Consider the following 17,356-nt stretch of genomic DNA (forward strand, 5'->3'; position numbering starts at 1 on the left):
AATTACAGTACGGAAACAGGCCATCTCTCCCTTTCTAGTCCGTGCCAAACGCTACTCTCACCTAGTCCCACCGACCTGCACTCAGCCCATAACCCTCCATTCCTTTCCTGTCCATATACCTATCCAATTTTTCTGTAAATGATCGTATCGAACCTGCTTCTGCCACTTCCACTGGAAGTTCGTTCAACACTTACTTACTTCAAGCTCCCCTGATAATTGACTTATCATTATATTCATGCGAGGAAAATATGCGCTCTGTGTTTAATATTAAATTCGTTAGATAAACCTTTTCAGAAACAAAATTGAGTGTATTACACACTTATCACCTATATTCCGGTAGTGATTAACACCCACCCCTACAAACAGAATCGCCAAAAAGGATTTGCTCCGGGGGGGGGGAGAATCGGCAAGTCACGACGCGCATGCGCATTGGTGCCCGTGCAAGGCTTCATGGTCATTGTAGTCTTTGGGTAAACAACGCATTTGACTGCTACTCTTGTTCGTTGGCAACCCTACCTACCCACCCCCACCCCCCCGGTCGGCCGGTCCGCAAAAATATTGTCAATATTAAACCGGTCTGCAGTGCAAAAAAGGGTTGGGGACCCCTGGGTTAAGGAAATGAATTCATCTGTGAGGATGGATATCTATTGATGGGACAAAAGAAACTACAGATGCTGGAAATCTGGAGAAACGCACACACAAAACACTGGAATTCAGCAGGTTCAACAGCATTTATGGAGGTAATTGAAGAGCTGACACCCCTTCAGGACCGGTAAGAAAGAGAGTTGAGATCAGGATAAAAGGATAAGGGAAGGTGTGTCAGCATGACCTGGTAGGTGAATCCAGGTGAGGGTGGGAAGTTAGGAGGTAGGACAGGGGAGAAAAAGGAAATGATGTGAGAAACCAGGAGATTACAGGTGAAAGAGGCAAAAAATTGGAAGAATTGTTGGGGATTGCAAGCTACAGAATAACAGGAAGGAAGTGGGAAACCAGAGGGAGGAACATGGAGATGATGGGTATGTCTTGAGAGTGGGAGTAAGGAAAGAGGTGTCATGTGGTTTACAGAGTGGAGTAGATATGGACAGTTAGAGGAATCAATATTGATCCCATTAGGTTGAAGACTATCAAGAAGGAATCTGGCTCAAACAAGCCCTTCTGACCTCGACAGTATGTGACAGTAGAGGAGGCCGTGGACAGGCTAGCCAGTGTGGGAATGGAATGTGTAATTAAAATGCCTGGCTACTGGGAAATCCTGCCTGTTAAGGCAGATGTAAATGCCTGGAGAGGAATCAGAGAGAGGCACGAATGGATAAGGAAATTGTGGAGACAGCGGTCCCATTGAAAAGCGGAGCGAAGGGGAAGATACGCCTGTTGGAGATGGCTTCAATTGCAAATAAATATATTTTGGACATGGAGACTCATGGAGACAAGGTGAACCTCACCTCTGTTAAGTTGGGGGGAGGGACAGGATGAGGGTGAGGGCACATGTGTAGGAAATAGAAATGCTGGTGATAGAAAGGGGGGAAACCCCATTTTCTAAAAACTAGACAGAGGTCCCCAACCTTTTATACACCGTGGACCGGTTTAATATTGACAATATTCTTGCAGACCGGCCAACCCGGGGGCGGGGGGTGGTTGCTGGTGGCGTTAATCATGACTGTTATATAGGTGATAAGTCAACTACAAGTCACTTATCAGTGGCTAATACACTCAATTTTGTTTCTAAAAGGGTTTATCTAACGAATTTAATATTAAACACAGCGCATATTTTCCTCACATGTCAATTATAAATCATGGGGGGGGGGGTCCTTATGTCCAGTCTATTCCACAATTTAGTTTTCGTTGCATTCATTGCAGATAACGCCGCTTCGCAGAGATACGATGTTGGAATGGAAGCAACGTTTTCAGTGCTTTCGCGGCTACCTCAGGATATTCAGCCTTGACTTTGATCCAGAATGCCGGCAGAGATGTTATGTCAAACATACTTTTCAACCCACCGTCATTTGCAAGCTCAAGGAGTTGATCTTCTTCCCGTGCTGACATGGATGATTCACCTGGGACATTCATAAATGGGTCACGGGCCCATTCCTTTGCATGCTTTGGGTCATTTGCAGTTGGGAAGTAACGTTTGAATTCTGTCGACAGCGAAGATAGGTGTTCGCGCACCAGCTGTAGGCCTCAGTTTCTCCCAAATTCCCAGCTAAGGTTGGGAACATGTCAAATATGCCCCTGTCCACTTGCCGTCCCCATAGTTCCAGTTTGGCTGTGAAAGCAGACACTTAATCTACCAACTTGAAGACAGTTGTCATTCTCCCCTGAAGTGACAAATTGAGCTCATTGAGCAGGTTGAAGATGTCACACAGATAAGCGAGTTTTGCTATCCACTCCTCGTCACTCAAGTGTGCTGCCAGTGGTGACTTTTTTCCTGAAAGAAATCTCTGTAGCTGCTCTCAACTCAAACAACCTGGCCAGGGCTCTCTCCCTTGATAGCCACCTGACTTCAGTGTGTAAAAAGCGGCATTTATGCTCTGCATCCATTTCCTCGCAAAGCTGTTCAAACAGATGTGAGTTAAGGGCTTTTGCTTTGATGTGATTGATAACTTCAACAATATCACTCAATATGCTGTTAAGATCAGGTGACATTTTTCGGCTAGCCAGCATTTCCCTGTGTGTGACACAGTGTGTAGACTGGCGTTCAGGAGCTACCTCTTTGACTCGGGTAGTGAAACCAGACTCGTTAAGCCGTTCCAACAGCTGCGCTTCGATGTCCTCCGCTATGTCGTCGATTCTCCTTGAAACTATGGTAGCTGAAAGAGAAACCTGTGCCATCTTGTTAGCTGCAGTTTCTCCCAACAGTTCACGGCACATGTCCTTGGCAGCAGGCAGAATCAATTCTTCACCAACAGTGAAAGGCTTCTTAGCCTTAGTAATACGGCTAGCCACTAAGTACGATGCTGTCAGAGCAGCAGCATTTGTGGAGGTGGTGGCTCTCAGCACTTGCTTCTGTCCCACTTGCTCACGTTTTTTCCGCTCAAAAAACTCAACGGGTTTGTCCTTAGTGCAGAGTGCTTGGAATCAAGGTGCCAAAGCAGATTTGAGGGCTTCATTGCCTCATTAGACAGCTTGTCTCCACATACCACACACAGGGGGCTTGGAGCGTGCAAGTCACCAGTCGCAATAAAGCCATATTTTATGTACGACTCCTCATATTTTCTGTTGAAGGAAGCTTTCTTTTTTTTTTTTTGCAGTCTTGGCCTCAGCGTTATCATCATTGTTAGGCCTTTTATATCCCCTACCATATCTCTTCTAAAGAAACTCCCAAATGACATTTGTTTTTTTTACTCATCGAGTAGTTGTAGGTTAATGACGGACTGATGTCGTCGCATGCATTCAAGTTCAGCAGTACGTGACGGAATGAGGAAAGGTGAAGGTGACTCATATCGTTTCCTCGGGACCACTGTCCTAGAATGGAAAGCCTCATCATGAGAACAGATGCAGTGAAGATAAAGGATCTGAGAGAAGGAAATATTAATCTTGCAACTGCTAAGGGAGAATGAGGTGTAGTCAAGGTAACTGTGAGAGTCACTGGGCTGGTTAAAAGGTAACAGTACATAATCTGCCTCTGGAGATATAGACAGAGATATCAAGAAAGGAGAAAGAGGTGGCTGAGATGGACCAAGTGAATTAGAGGGCATGGTGAAGTTGTTGATATTGATAAGATCCATGTGGGTGCAAAGTGTGGATCTTCAAAGTTCAAAGTCAATTTATTATCAAAGTACATACAGTGGCATGCAAAAGTTTGGGCACCCCTGGTCAAAATGTCTGTTACTGTGAATAGCTAAGCGAGTAAAGGATGAACTGATTTCCAAAAGGCATAAAGTTAAAGATGACACATTTCTTTAATATCTTAAGCAAGATTACATTTTTATTTCCATCTTTTAGAGTTTCAAAATAACAAAAAAGGAAAAGGGCCCAAAGCAAAAGTTTGGGCACCCTGCATAGCAGTACTTAGTAACACCCCCTTTGGCAAGTATCACAGCTTGCAAACACTTTCTGTAGGCAGCTAAGAGTCTTTCAATTCTTGTTTGGGGAATTTTCACTCATTCTTCCTTGCAAGAATTCTGTGAGATTCTTGGGCCATCTTGCATGCACTGCTCTTTTGAGGACTATCCACAGATTCTCAATGATGCTTAGGTCAGGGGACTGTGAGGGCCATTGCAAAATTGGGAAGGAGGAGAAAATCCAGTAGTGATGTCTGTTATTTGTCAAGTAGGGTGCCCTGCACAATCTTGATTTGATAGAGACGGATGTGAGAGCACGAAGGAACATCTGGTGAAACTTCTGAAATGCCTGCTTCGCTGCTGCTGCTACTGTGTGGTCCAGAATCTCCGGAGGGGTAGGCCCCGAGTCCTCAGCTTTGCTCGTTGCTTGGCGACCGGGGCGGGGTCGAACCGCTCAGCAGAGGATGATGCTCGGAGAGGCTGTGTCGGAGGGGCTGGTTGGAGGCTTGAAGTTTTCCGACAGACTCAGAGTCCGCTGCGGTTGGGTGCTCCCAATGGTGCTGCATCGGCAAGTTTGCGGCACTTGGAGGTTCGTGGCTGGGAGAGTTTCTCCCTTCTACCACCAGCGTGAGATGATCAGGCTATCGGGAATTTGAAACTTTTTTTTTTACCGTGCCCATGGTCTGCTCTTTATCAAATTTTGGTATTGCTTTGCACTGTTGTAACAATATATGTTATAATTATGTGGTTCTGTCAGTGTTAGTCTTGGTTTGTCCTGTGTTTTCTTGTGATATCATTCTGGAGGAACATTGTATCACTTTTTAATGCATGCATTTCTAAATGACAATAAACGAGGACTGAGTGTCCTCATAATCTAATCTAAAACCTTCAGCCTGTGCTTCTTGAGGTAGTCCACTGTGGATTTTGAGGTGTGTTTAGGATTATTATCCTGTTGTAGAAGCCATCCTCTTTTCCTCTTCGGTTTTTTTTTTACAGATGGTGTGATGCAGAATTTGCTGGTATTTAATTGAGTTCATTCTTCCCTCTACCAGTAAATGTTCCCCGTGCCACTGGCTGCAACACAAGCCTAATGCATGATCGATCCACCCCCATGCTTAACAGTTGGAGAGGGGTTCTTTTCATGAAACTCTGCACCCTTTTTTCTCCAAACATACCTTTGCACATTGCGGCCAAGAAGTTCTATTTTAACTTCATCAGTCCACAGGACTTGTTTCCAAAATGCATCAGGCTTGTTTAGATATTCCTTTGAACCTTTTGAATAGAACTTTTTGGCTGCAAAGAGCAAAGGTATGTTTGGAGAAAAAAGGGTGCAGAATTTCATGAAAAAAACCCTCTCCAACTGTTAAGCACAGGGGTGGATTGATCATGCTTTGGGCTTGTGTTGCAGCCAGTGGCACGGGGAACATTTCACTGGTAGAGGGAAGAATGAATTTAATTAAATACCATCAAATTCTGGAAGCAAACATCACACTGTCTGTAAAAAAAAACTGAAGATGAAAAGGGGATGGTTTCTACAACAGGATAATGATCCTAAACACACCTTAAAATCCACAATGGACTACCCAAGAGGCGCAAGCTGAAGGTTTTGCCATGGTCCTCACAGTCCCCTGACCTAAACATCATCAAGAATCTGTGGATAGACCTCAAAAGAGCAGTGCATGCAAGATGGCCCAAGAATCTCACAGAACTAGAAGCCTTTTGCAAGGAAGAATGGGCGAAAATCCCCCAAACAAGAATTGAAAGACTCTTAACTGGCCACAGAAAGCGTTTACAAGGTATGATACTTGCTAAGTACTGACCATGCAGGGTGCCCAAACTTCTGCTTTGGGCCCTCTTCCTTTTTTGTTATTTTGAAACTGTAAAAGATGGAAATAAAAAAGTTTTCTTGCTTAAAATATAAAGAAATGTGTCATCTTTAAATTTATGCCTTTTGGAAATCAGTTTATCTTTTACTTGCTTAGCTATTCACAGTAACAGATATTTTGACCAGGGATGCCCAAACTTTTGCATGCCACTGTATATGTCACCATATACAACCCTGAGATCTTGGGTAGGAGGTCGGTAATGGTGCCAGACACAGTGGCCTGATGATTCTTGTAGGGTGGGGGGTGGTGGGCTGGCTCAAGGGTAAAGAAGTTGTGTTCAATAGCTGCCAGCTGACCTCAGCAAGGTAGCAGTCATTCTTGTCAGACTACAACAGTAAGTCCCTATTCTGTGGTGAGTTTGGGATTAGTGCGTTCAGAGGGACTGAGGTTGGAATAGTTGAGGAGAGTAAAATTCATAATTCATCATGGCCCTTAGGTAAAAGTACAGATCATCAATACAGATTATCTGTACTCAATCCGTTTATATAGCAAGGAATAAAATTATAGGTTGCAGAAAATATCAATGGCCTGATTAGGAGGGAGTAAATGAAAGTAATTCATTCCAGTAATTCAGTGCAGATGTCCTGCAGTTGGAAGGGCAAATAAGGAAAGAAAATATACAATGGCAAGACATACTGCTTTATGGAGAACAAGAATTATTCCAGGATACATATCCACTGATCTGTAAAGGGCACAACTGGCCCATATGCTGCCTCAGGGGTAGAAATGGAATACTTTTTATTAGCAGCAGCACAGGGCTAAGGGATTGTGGATAGAGACTAATTAAGCTATGGTCATTTCTATTCACTGGAAGGAAACACAGAAAAGTTAATGAGTAGTAGAATTAGAAAGAAGTTGAAGAAAAAATATTCTAAAGAAATAATGCAAGTCTTGAACTCATTCCTGGAATGGAAAGCAGAGACAGAAATTCTTCTCACATTTTATTATGCCTGTTTAAGCTCCTGGGAAGTGGAATCTAACAAGGCTACAATCAATAAATAGGAAGTAGCAGAAGCCTAGATGCTTATTTTGTGTGGAATGAGTATGAACCAAGCATCTGATGTCCATGTCATAAGTATCCAGAATTTCAAAATGAATGTCAAATATACACAGATTTCTCTTAAAACCTGAAGAATATTTTAAATGTTGAGACAAAAGCACTTGAAACAACATTTTGATTACACCACTTCAGATAATACACAATGCAATAAAAACAACACTGTGACGATCATGTTTTTTGATTTCTTAAGTGCCTTCAAGACCCTGCAACCTTCATTGCTGAGGGAAAAGCTCCATACAATACAGACTGGCACTTCCATTGTATCTTGGATATTGGACTACCTGATTGGCACACCACAGTTTATGCAGTTTCAGAGCTGTGTCAGACATGGCTATAAGCAGCACTGGGGTTCCAAAAAGAACTGTACTGGCTCCCTTCCTGTTTACCCTGTATACCTCAAACTTTAGATACAACACTGAGTGATGTCATCTGCAGAAATTCTCTGATGACTCACCAATAGCTGGGTGTATGAAGAGAGGACAAAAGGATGAATACAGGACCTTGGTGGAGGACTTTGTCAAATAGTGCAAGCAGAACCATCTGCAGCTCAACATCAGTAAGACAAAGGAGATGGTGATGACAGTGCAAGACTAAGCCTACACTACTCCCTGTTACTACTGAAGGTGAGGACCTACAAGTAGCTGGAGGTGCACCTGGATGACAGATGAGTGGAGCACCAACACAGAGGCTGTGTACAAGAAGTGCCAGAATTGCCTCTACTTCCTGAGGAGAATGAGGTCCTTTGGAGTACGCAGGCCTCTCCTTCACATGTTCTACATGGGTGATGCCAACAGGCTCAATAAACTGATTAGAAAGGCTGGCTCTGTTATAGGAGTCAACTGGACACACTGGAGGCTGTGGTAGAACAAAGGACCCTACGGAAAATCCTGTAAATTCTGGACAATGTTTCTCACCCTCTGCATGCCACCTTGGCTGAACAGAGGAGTACCTTTAGTAATAGACCAAGGTAACTGTGCTGCTCCAAAGAGCACCATTTGAGATCATTCTTACCCTTGACCATTAGGTTCTATAACGAGTCAACCTATAGCAAGGGAAGTGATGACCCCCTCCTGCTAGACTGATGAAGGTAACTTATTTTTTAATCTTTCTTGATTCTCTTCTAATATTTGTATATTTACATATCGGTGCACTTGTAATACTACTGTGACATTGTAATTTCCTTTAGGATTAATAAAGTATCTATCTATCTAAATGGCAGCAGACAACTTTGAGGCAACATTAACAATATTGTCATCCATTATTAAGTAGTAATAGGACAATTAGAAAATCATAATCCGATTAATCAAGAAAGATGGTCTAATGAAAAGAAAGAGCATTTGTCCCATTTATACATTTGTTTGAGGGTACAATTATCAAAAAAACAGATCTAATATATGGCATGTGTATGTACGGGGTCTTTCTTTTGTTACATTTAAAATGGCGACTTTGTTATGTTAATCTGGGGAATGCAGCTTTGTTGTGCTTTAACGCTGAAGAGAGTTTGCGCTAACAGTTTGTTTTACTTTAAAATGAGATAACAGGGTTCTATTAGCCAATGGGTGGTTATGTATCGTTTTGTTTTCGGATACCATTCTATATGACTGTGGACTGAGTTTTGGCGGGGAGTTGGAGGAGAGACGAGGAAGACTGCGGACGTGTGGAGAGGCTCCAGTCGATCACTCAGGGTGGTCCCGAGCCGTGAGTCGACGGAATTCGGGTGGTCGTCTGAAGTCGAATTGAGCTCCAACGTAGCGCGCAAAGAACTTGGACTTTGATAAGTGTTGGCGCCTTTTTTTTCATTACTTTCCTCTCTGTGTCAAATGTATATTAATGTCATAGAATTAGTAACATCTATAAAGTGTAATTGTTAAAATTTACTGGGTGTGCTGGCTGATGATTGATGTTTGTGATTGATTCGGGCGGCAACCGACCCTGTGGGGAGTGTTGAGGCGGGTGCTGGGCTGGATTTCCCCTAGACATACACGAGCCAATATAACTGAACGTTACATGTAAAAGATTTTGATAAAGTGCCACATTACAGTTTACCCTACAAGATAAGCAGTTTATTCTTTTAAGGTATTATCTTAGTTCAGATTGAAAGCGCGCGCGAGAGATAGAGCAAGAGATCAAGGAACAAAGCTAGTGGACAGATATAACAAGTGATTAAAAGATAAATGGACGGAGAGTCTTTTGAGCCACATGAATGGACTTCCCTCTTATGACACTTGGAGTACTGCACAGAGTTCTAGTCTCATTGTTTAAAAATATATTTAAGGATATGTTTGATATATAGAGATTATTCATAGAAACTTCAAAAGATTATTGGGTTGAAGGAATTGTCTTGGGAAGAAAGACTGATGGAATTGGACCTATATACCTGTATATTTAAAAAATGAAGAGTTTTTCTTAATGAAGCAAAAGGATTGAGGAAAGTTGACAAGGTGGAGTCTATGAAGATATTCACTCAGGCCAGATTAAACTTAATACTAAGGGCATTGCCTCAGACTAAAGGGCAATTCTTTCGACCAACATAGGGATGAATTTTTATTGAGGCAGAAAACCTTTGGAATTCTCCATTATAAAAAGTAGTGATTAAGCATATTCAAGGCTGAATCAGAATACAAAGGAATTAATCAAGGCAGGAATTGGAATCAAGACTACTGATCAAATTAGCCACAGCATTACTGAAACGCAGAGGTGGCTTAAGGGAATTTTAAGCCCACTCCTGCTCCAATTTCTTATAGTTTTAAATGGAAATTTTATTCATAAACATGAGCTACAAATAGATTACTCCAGCCTGGGAAAATGCAAAGCAGTAACACTTATATATCTATTTGCAACTAGCAGCAGACCTTGTAAAAGGTCACTTTATGAATTTCTTTGTGTTGACAACAAGATTACCATCCAAGTAATTACTGAATTTCAATTGTTTACAATGTAAATGAAAAATAATAAATGTGTCTGCAAGGCACAGGAAGAAAAGTTAAGAAATAAATTACATTGGATATGCACTATAGTAATATGCATTTAACTTTGCCTAAAACAGCAATATTACTCACATGATTATGAGTAGGTGGACTCTGAGGCATGGAACTAGGTGTCAACACTGGAGAGCTAGCAGGGCTGCACAGTTCTGGAAATGGATTTGGGATAGCAGGCAATGATGATGTACGGAACTGATCTTCTTCCTGTAGTCTTCTGAAAATTGAGGAGGGCATAATGAAAAAGTTTCATTTACAAAACAGATATACATTGATGGGTGGATATGAGCAGAACTTCAACTTCAACTACTAAGAAAGGTAACTTGAAAAACAAAATTAATTGTAATACAATCCACCGCTGAGAATTTGCAATATATTTTCATGAGATGGGTATACAAAAGATAAAGAAAAATAAACAGGAAAACAAGTTGGAATTTCCAGATAATAAAGCAGGACTGCAACAATTGAAGATTCTTTTCCCCTAAAGGCAAAGGAATGGGAAAAACAAGCTGAAAGATGTTGTTGTTAGGGTTGAGGAATTGCAAAAGAAAATGTTTCACTAATTTCCTATTCTGACTGAAGTTGTATCCCTTTGTATTGTAATATCTAAAATATTATTGCCAAAATCCATCCGAGATGAATTATTCACTAAATAGCTTTGTTACAACTAATGTCTAAAGGCTTGCTAGACACTGTCCAATTGATGAAAGTCAAAGTTGAAAGAGATACTTATTCGGGGAGTTTAACAAATTGCAATTAATATTATTCAAAGCAGAATTATACTCTGAAAATGCATTATTTGCAATGCAATTTACCATCTGTGCTCAATTAAATTTCAAAATGTCCCAGCATCATCAGTAAGGCAGGCTTTGCTTTCAGCACAGTGGTATCTCTAACCATCTTCCAGAACACAATATAATCATTACTGTAACTCATTATGCTGAATTTTCAGGAGACTGTATCTGTTAAAACTTTACATGATAATGAACCATTAGCTCCTGAGTCTGTTGTTCAACCTAAAGCAAATTTTAAATCCTGGCACTGGGAAAAAAAGAAATCAATAGATATAATGATGTTCATAAGCCCTATGCAAAACAATATACATGAACTTCAAGCAATTTTGCAGTAGTTTACTGTTAAGGTTTACAGTGCCTTTGAAAAGTATTCACCCCTTTGGATGTTTTCATCTTTTATTGTTTTACAACATTGAATTACAGTGGATTTAATTTGGGTTTTCTGTTGGAAACTGATCAACAGAAAAAGATCCTTTCATGTCAAAGTGAAAACAGATCTCTGCAAAGTGATCTAAATTATTTACAAATATAAAACATAAAATAATTGATTGCATAAATATTCAACCTCCTTTAATATGACACATCAAGTCATTACTGGTGCAGCCAATTGGTTTTAGAAGTCACATAATTAGTTAAATGGAGATCACCTTTGTGTAGTCAAGGTGTTTCAATTGATTGTAGTAAAAATACACCTGAATCTGAAAAGGTCCAACTGCTGGTGAGTCAGTATCCTGACAAAAATTACATCATGATGACAAAAGAACACTCCCAAGCACTCCACGAAAGCACAAGTCAGGAGATGGATACAAGTACATTTCGAAGTCACTGAATATCCTTTGGAGTACAGTTCAGTCAATCATCAATAAATGGAAAGAATATGGCACAGCTGTAAATCTGCCTAGGGCAGGCTGTCCTCTGAAACTGAGTGACCATACAAAAAGGGGACTAGTGAGCAGGCCACCAAAGGACCTGTGGTAACGCTGGAGGAGTTACAAGCTTCAGTGGCTGAGATGGGAGACTGTGCATATAAATGTTGCCCTGGTGCTTCACCTGTTGCAGCTTTAAGGGAGAGTGGCATACAGAAAGCCACTGTTGAAAAAAAATTACATGAAATCTTGGCTAGAGTTTGCCAGAAGGCATCTGAGAGACTAAGAAGTCAGCAGGAAGGAGGTTCTATGGTCTGATGAAAGTAAAATTGAGCTTTCTGGCCATCAGACTAAACGCTATGTTTGGGACAAGCCAAAACACGCATCATCAAAATTACACCATCCCTACCATGAGGCATGGTGGTGGCTGCATCATACTGTGGGGATGCTTCACTTCACCAGGCCCTGGAAAGCTTGTGAAGGTAGAGCATAATATGAATGCAGCAAGATACAGAGAAATCCTGGAGGAACACTTGATGTCGTCTGTAAGAGAACTGCGACTTGGGAAAAGATTTGCTTTCCAGCAAGACAATGACCCCAAGCATAAAGCCAGAACGACACAGGAATGTCTTAAAAACAACAAAGGTAATGTCCTGGAGTGGCCAAGTCAGAGTCCTGACCCCAATCCAATTGAGAACTTGTTCTGGACTTGAAATGGGCTGCTCACTCACAATCCCCATACAATCTGACAGAGCTTAAGCAGTTTTGTACAGAAGAATGGGGAAAAGCTGCAGTGTCCAGATGTGCGAAGCAGATAGAGACCTCTCCACACAGACTCAAGGCTGTATTGCTGTCAAAGTTGTGACTACTAAATGCTTGAAAGGGTAAATAATTATGTAATCAATTATTCTGTTTAATAATTGTAATAAATTTAGAGCTATTTGCAGAAAATGGTTTTCACTTTGACACAAAAGAGTCTTTGCTGTTGATCAGTGTCAAAAAAAGCCAAATTAAACAACTGTGATTCAATGCTGTAAATCAATAAAACATGAAAACTTCCGGTGGGAGCGGGGTGAGTAATTTTTATAGGCACTATAAGCATAAATTATCAACTATTATTACCACAATGCATTTGCAGCAGCTAGCTGTGTTTTTTGTTTAAAATATATAAATGTGCATTAAACAGAATTAGAATCCAGTTGAGTATCAAAGGCATATGTTGTAAGATTTGCTGTTGAGCAGAAGTACATTGCAATACATATTTAACAAACTATAAATTACAGTCAGAAATATCATCTATATATAACTAAATCAATTAGGTATTGCAACATCTATTGGCGGAGGGGCAAAAGATGTTCCTGAATCGCTGAGTGTGTGTCTTCAGTCTCCTGTACCTCCTCCGCAATGGTAGCAATGAGAAAGGGCATGTCCTGGGTGATGAGGGTCCTTAACAATCGATGCTACCTTTTTGGGGCAGCCCCTTTTGAAGGTGCCCATATTGGAGCGGGCTCAGTTTAGAACATCCGATCCTGTGTAGTGGCTCTCCACACCAGACTGTGATGCAACCAGTTAGAGAATGCTTTTCACAGTACATCTGTACAAATCTGCAAGAGTCTTTGGAGACATACCAATTATTTTCAAACCCTAATGAAATACTGCCGCTGTTTGTGCCTTCTTTGCAATTGTTTCAATATGTTGGACCCAGGATAGATCTTCAGAGATATAAACACCCAGAACTTGAAACTGCTCACTGCTGCTTCAGAAGGAAATCAGAGGTCCATGAGCCAGTCTTCATTGAAGCATCAGAAGAATTAGTGTTATTATTTCAGAGGACCTGTCCTGGGTTCAGCATGTACATGCAATTACAAACAACACACATCAGCATCTCTACTTCCTTTGGATTTTGTGGAGGTTCGGCAAGACATCTAAAACTTTCAATAAAATTTGATATATGTGTAGTGGAGAGTACACAAATGCATCACAGCCTGTTATGGAAGCACCAATGCCCTTGAACAGAAAATCCTACAAAAAATAGCGGATACAGCTAAGTCCATCGTGTGTAAAGCCCTGCCCATCATTGAGCATATCTACATGAAACGCTGTCACAGGAAAGCAGCATCCATCATCAGGGACCCCGAACCACTCAGGACAAACTCTTTTCTTGCTGCTGCCATCAGGAAGAAGGTACAAGATCCTCAGGACTCACACCACAAGTTCAGGAACTGCTACTACCGCAACCATCAGTTTCTTGAACCAAAAAGAGGATCACTTCAGTCAACTTCATTTGCCCCATTGTTGAAATATTTCTGCAACCAATGGATTCACTTTCAAGGACTCTTCATCTCATGTTCTTCATATGTATTGCTTATTAATTTATTTATTATATTTCTTTCTTTTTGTATTTGCAGTTTGTTGTCATTCACACACTGGTTGAACACCCGCATTGGTGTGGTCTTTCATTGATTCCACTATGGTTATTAGCCTATAGATTTATTGAATCTGCCCGCAAGGAAATGAATCTCAGGGTTGTATATTATAACATACATGTACTTTGATAATAAATTTAATTTGAACTTTAAACTTTGTTCATCCCTTGATTTAGATTTGCACAAGTTCCCTCAACTTGATAGAAAGGACAGGCAGCAGACGAGGCATAATCACAGCCAGTGGGATGAGTTACAGGGCAACAAAGGCGTGGTGCAGTTAAAACAGAAAGCAGCAAATACTGGACTGAAAGCGTTGTATTTGAATGAACGCAGCATAAGTAAAACGGACAAACTTGAAATTCAGCTACAGACTGGCAAGTATGACGTCATGGCCATCTCTGAAACTTGGCTAAAGGATGGCTGCCACTGGCAGTTGAATGTCCAAGGATATACAGTAACGGAAAGATAGGTTAGTAGGCATAGGGGGTGGTGTGGCCCTGTGTATAAGAAATAATATTAAATCATTAGAAAGTGATGACATAGGATCAAAAGGTGTAGAGTCCCTATGGGTTGAGTTAAGAAATGGCAAGGATAAAAGGACCCTAATGGTGGTTGTATATAGACCTCCAAACAGCAGCCGGGAAGTGGATTACAAATTACAGCAAGAGATAGAAAAGATGTGTCAGAAGGGCAATGTCATGATAATTGTTAGGGATTTTAACATGACAGTGGATTGGGAAAACCAGGCCAGTACTGGACCTCAAGAGAGAGAATCTGTAGAATATCTAAGGGACGGCTTTTTAGAACAGTCTGTTGTTGAGCCCACGGGGGGTTTGGCTGTACTGGATAGGATGTTGTGCAATTATCCGGAGGTGATAAAAGAGCTTAAGGTTAGGCACCCTTAGAGAACAGTGATCACAATATGATCAAATTCACTTTGAAATTTGAGAAGGAGAAACTAAATTCCAATGTGTCGGTACCTCAGTGGAATAAAGGAAATTACAATGGTATGAGAGAAGAACTGGCCAAGGTTGACTGGAAAGGGACACTAGCACAAAGGACAGCAGAGCAGCAATGGCTGAAGTTTCTGTGAAAAATGAGGGAAATGCAAGACAGATATATTCCAAATAAGAAGAAATTTTCAAATGGAAGAAGGACACTACCATGGTTGACAAGTGGAGTCAGAGCCAAAGTAAAAGCAAAAGAGAAGGCATACAAGGAAGCCAAAGCTAGTGGGAAGATAGAGGATTCGGAAGCTTTTAAAAAGTTGCAGAAGGAAACTAAGAAGGTCATTAGGATGGAAAAGATGAATTATGAAAGGAAGCTGGCGACTAATATCAAAAAAAGATACTAAAAGCTTATTTAAGAATATAAAGAGTAAAGGAGAATTGAGAGTAGATATACGATCAATAGAAAATGATGCTGGAGATATTGTAATGATAGAAGCAGAGATGGCAGAGGAACTGAATGCATATTTTGCATCAGTCTTCACAGTGGAAGACATCTGCAGTATACTAAACATTCAAGAGTTGCAGGGAAGTGAAGTATGAAAATTACAACTGAGAAGGTGCTCAGGAAGCTTAATGGTCTGTGGGTGGATAAATTTCCTGAACCTGATGGAATGCACCCTCTGGTTCTGAAGGAAGTTGCTGGAGAGATTGCGGAATCGTATATTTTTTGGAAAGTAAGGGACATTTTGCTGCCTATCAAAATGGTTTTAAAACTGGAAGATCAACAATGGAATCTGTTGCCCTCTTACATCATGATATTAAAAAAGCATTTCAAAATAGAGAAGTAATGGTAAGTGTACTTCTAGATATTGAAAGAGCATATGACTCACTACGGAAGGATGGCTTATTAATTAAAGTCTATGGTGCGGGAATTAACATAGAAATGTAGAAAATAGGTGCAGGAGTAGGCCATTCAGCCCTTCGAGCCTGTACCGCCATTTATTATGATCATGGCCAATCATCCAACTCAGAACCCTGCACCAGCCTTCCCTTCATATCCCCTGATCCCCGTAGCCACAAGAGCCATATCTAACTCCCTCTTAAATATAGCCAATGAACTGGCCTCAACTGTTTCCTGTGGCAGAGAATTCCACAGATTCACCACTCTCTGCGTGAAGAAGTTTTTCCTAATCTCGGTCCTAAAAGGCTTCCCCTTTATCCTCAAACTGTGATTAGAGCTAGAATGTTTAATTGCATCAAAGATTTCCTTAAGGAAAGGACAATTCAAGTAAGAATAGGCAGAACAAGCTCCAACTCAGTTAAAATAGGTAATGGTACTCCTCAAGGAAGTGTCATTAGTCCAATTCTTTTTAATGTCATGATAAATGATATCTTTGATCAGGTAGGGACAGGATTTGGTAAATCATTGTCTGCAGGTGATGGTGCAATATGGAAAAGAGGAAGAAACATCAAGCATATATTAAAGCAGGTACAAAAGGCTTTAAGATTAGTTGAAAACTGGGCTAATAAATGGGGTTTCAGGATTTTTGCTTCTAAGTCCAAATATATGATTTTTAGCTTTAGAAGAAAGATTCCTGATTGTGAATTGTGTCTATCTGATTCTCCACTAGAAAAAGTCAAGGTATTCAAGTTTTTAGGTGTCTGGTTTGATGAAAGACTTACTTGGAGGGTTCATATAGATAAAACAATTGGAAAGTGTGAGAAGGTTATAAATGTTATGAGAAGTATTGCTGGATGTGACTGGGGAGCAGCGCAGGAAACTATGTACTTAATACATCTAGCTATTATTAGATCAGTTACAGATTATGGTTGTATTGCTTATGGTTCCACTGCTACGGCAGTGCTTGGAAAACTAGACACTGTGCAATCCAAAGCACTTAGACTCTGTTGTGAAGCTTTTAGAACAACATCAGTCCTGGCATTATGTGTGGAGATGGGAGAAGTGCCTCTGCATTTAAGCCAAATTCAGTTGGGCCTGCAGTATTGGGCAAAACTAAATGGATTCAATCACAGCTGTCCACCAAAGTGTCTTTTGCAGGGGATGTCGGAGAGCCAAAGTAAAACTAAAAGATACCCATTTTTAGATTTGGTTAATAACTGGGCTGTGAAATTGAAACTGACTGAGGAGACATAGCTGACCAAATTTGCTTGCCACCCATCCCTTTTTGGCTCTTTCCAGAACCAGAAGTAGACCTATTCCTCCTTTTTCAGCTTCAAGGAAGCAGTGCAATTTCATCAGCGTTGATCACAAATAAATATTTAAATAATAAATGGGGATCTTATCTGAAGACTTTTACTGATGGCTCAGTGGACCCAGAGAGCAGTAGAGCAGGATTTGGGATGTATGTGTCTCAACTTGGAGTTAAGATTG

General features: G+C 40.8%; 1 protein-coding gene across 9 annotated transcripts in view; it reads right to left on the reverse strand.

Annotated features, from left to right (window-relative positions):
• LOC134344341 (growth factor receptor-bound protein 10-like) overlaps positions 1–17,356 on the reverse strand; it is a 242,278-nt gene that overhangs the window by 107,549 nt on the left and 117,373 nt on the right. For all 9 annotated transcript variants that reach the window (XM_063043962.1, XM_063043959.1, XM_063043955.1 and 6 more), the window contains one exon: positions 10,007–10,145. In XM_063043962.1, the coding sequence (XP_062900032.1) occupies positions 10,007–10,145 (139 nt within the window). The remainder of the gene's footprint in view (positions 1–10,006; positions 10,146–17,356) is intronic.

This window comes from Mobula hypostoma, chromosome 3 (genome assembly GCF_963921235.1).
Source record: "Mobula hypostoma chromosome 3, sMobHyp1.1, whole genome shotgun sequence".
NCBI classification, from domain to species: Eukaryota; Metazoa; Chordata; class Chondrichthyes; order Myliobatiformes; family Myliobatidae; genus Mobula; species Mobula hypostoma.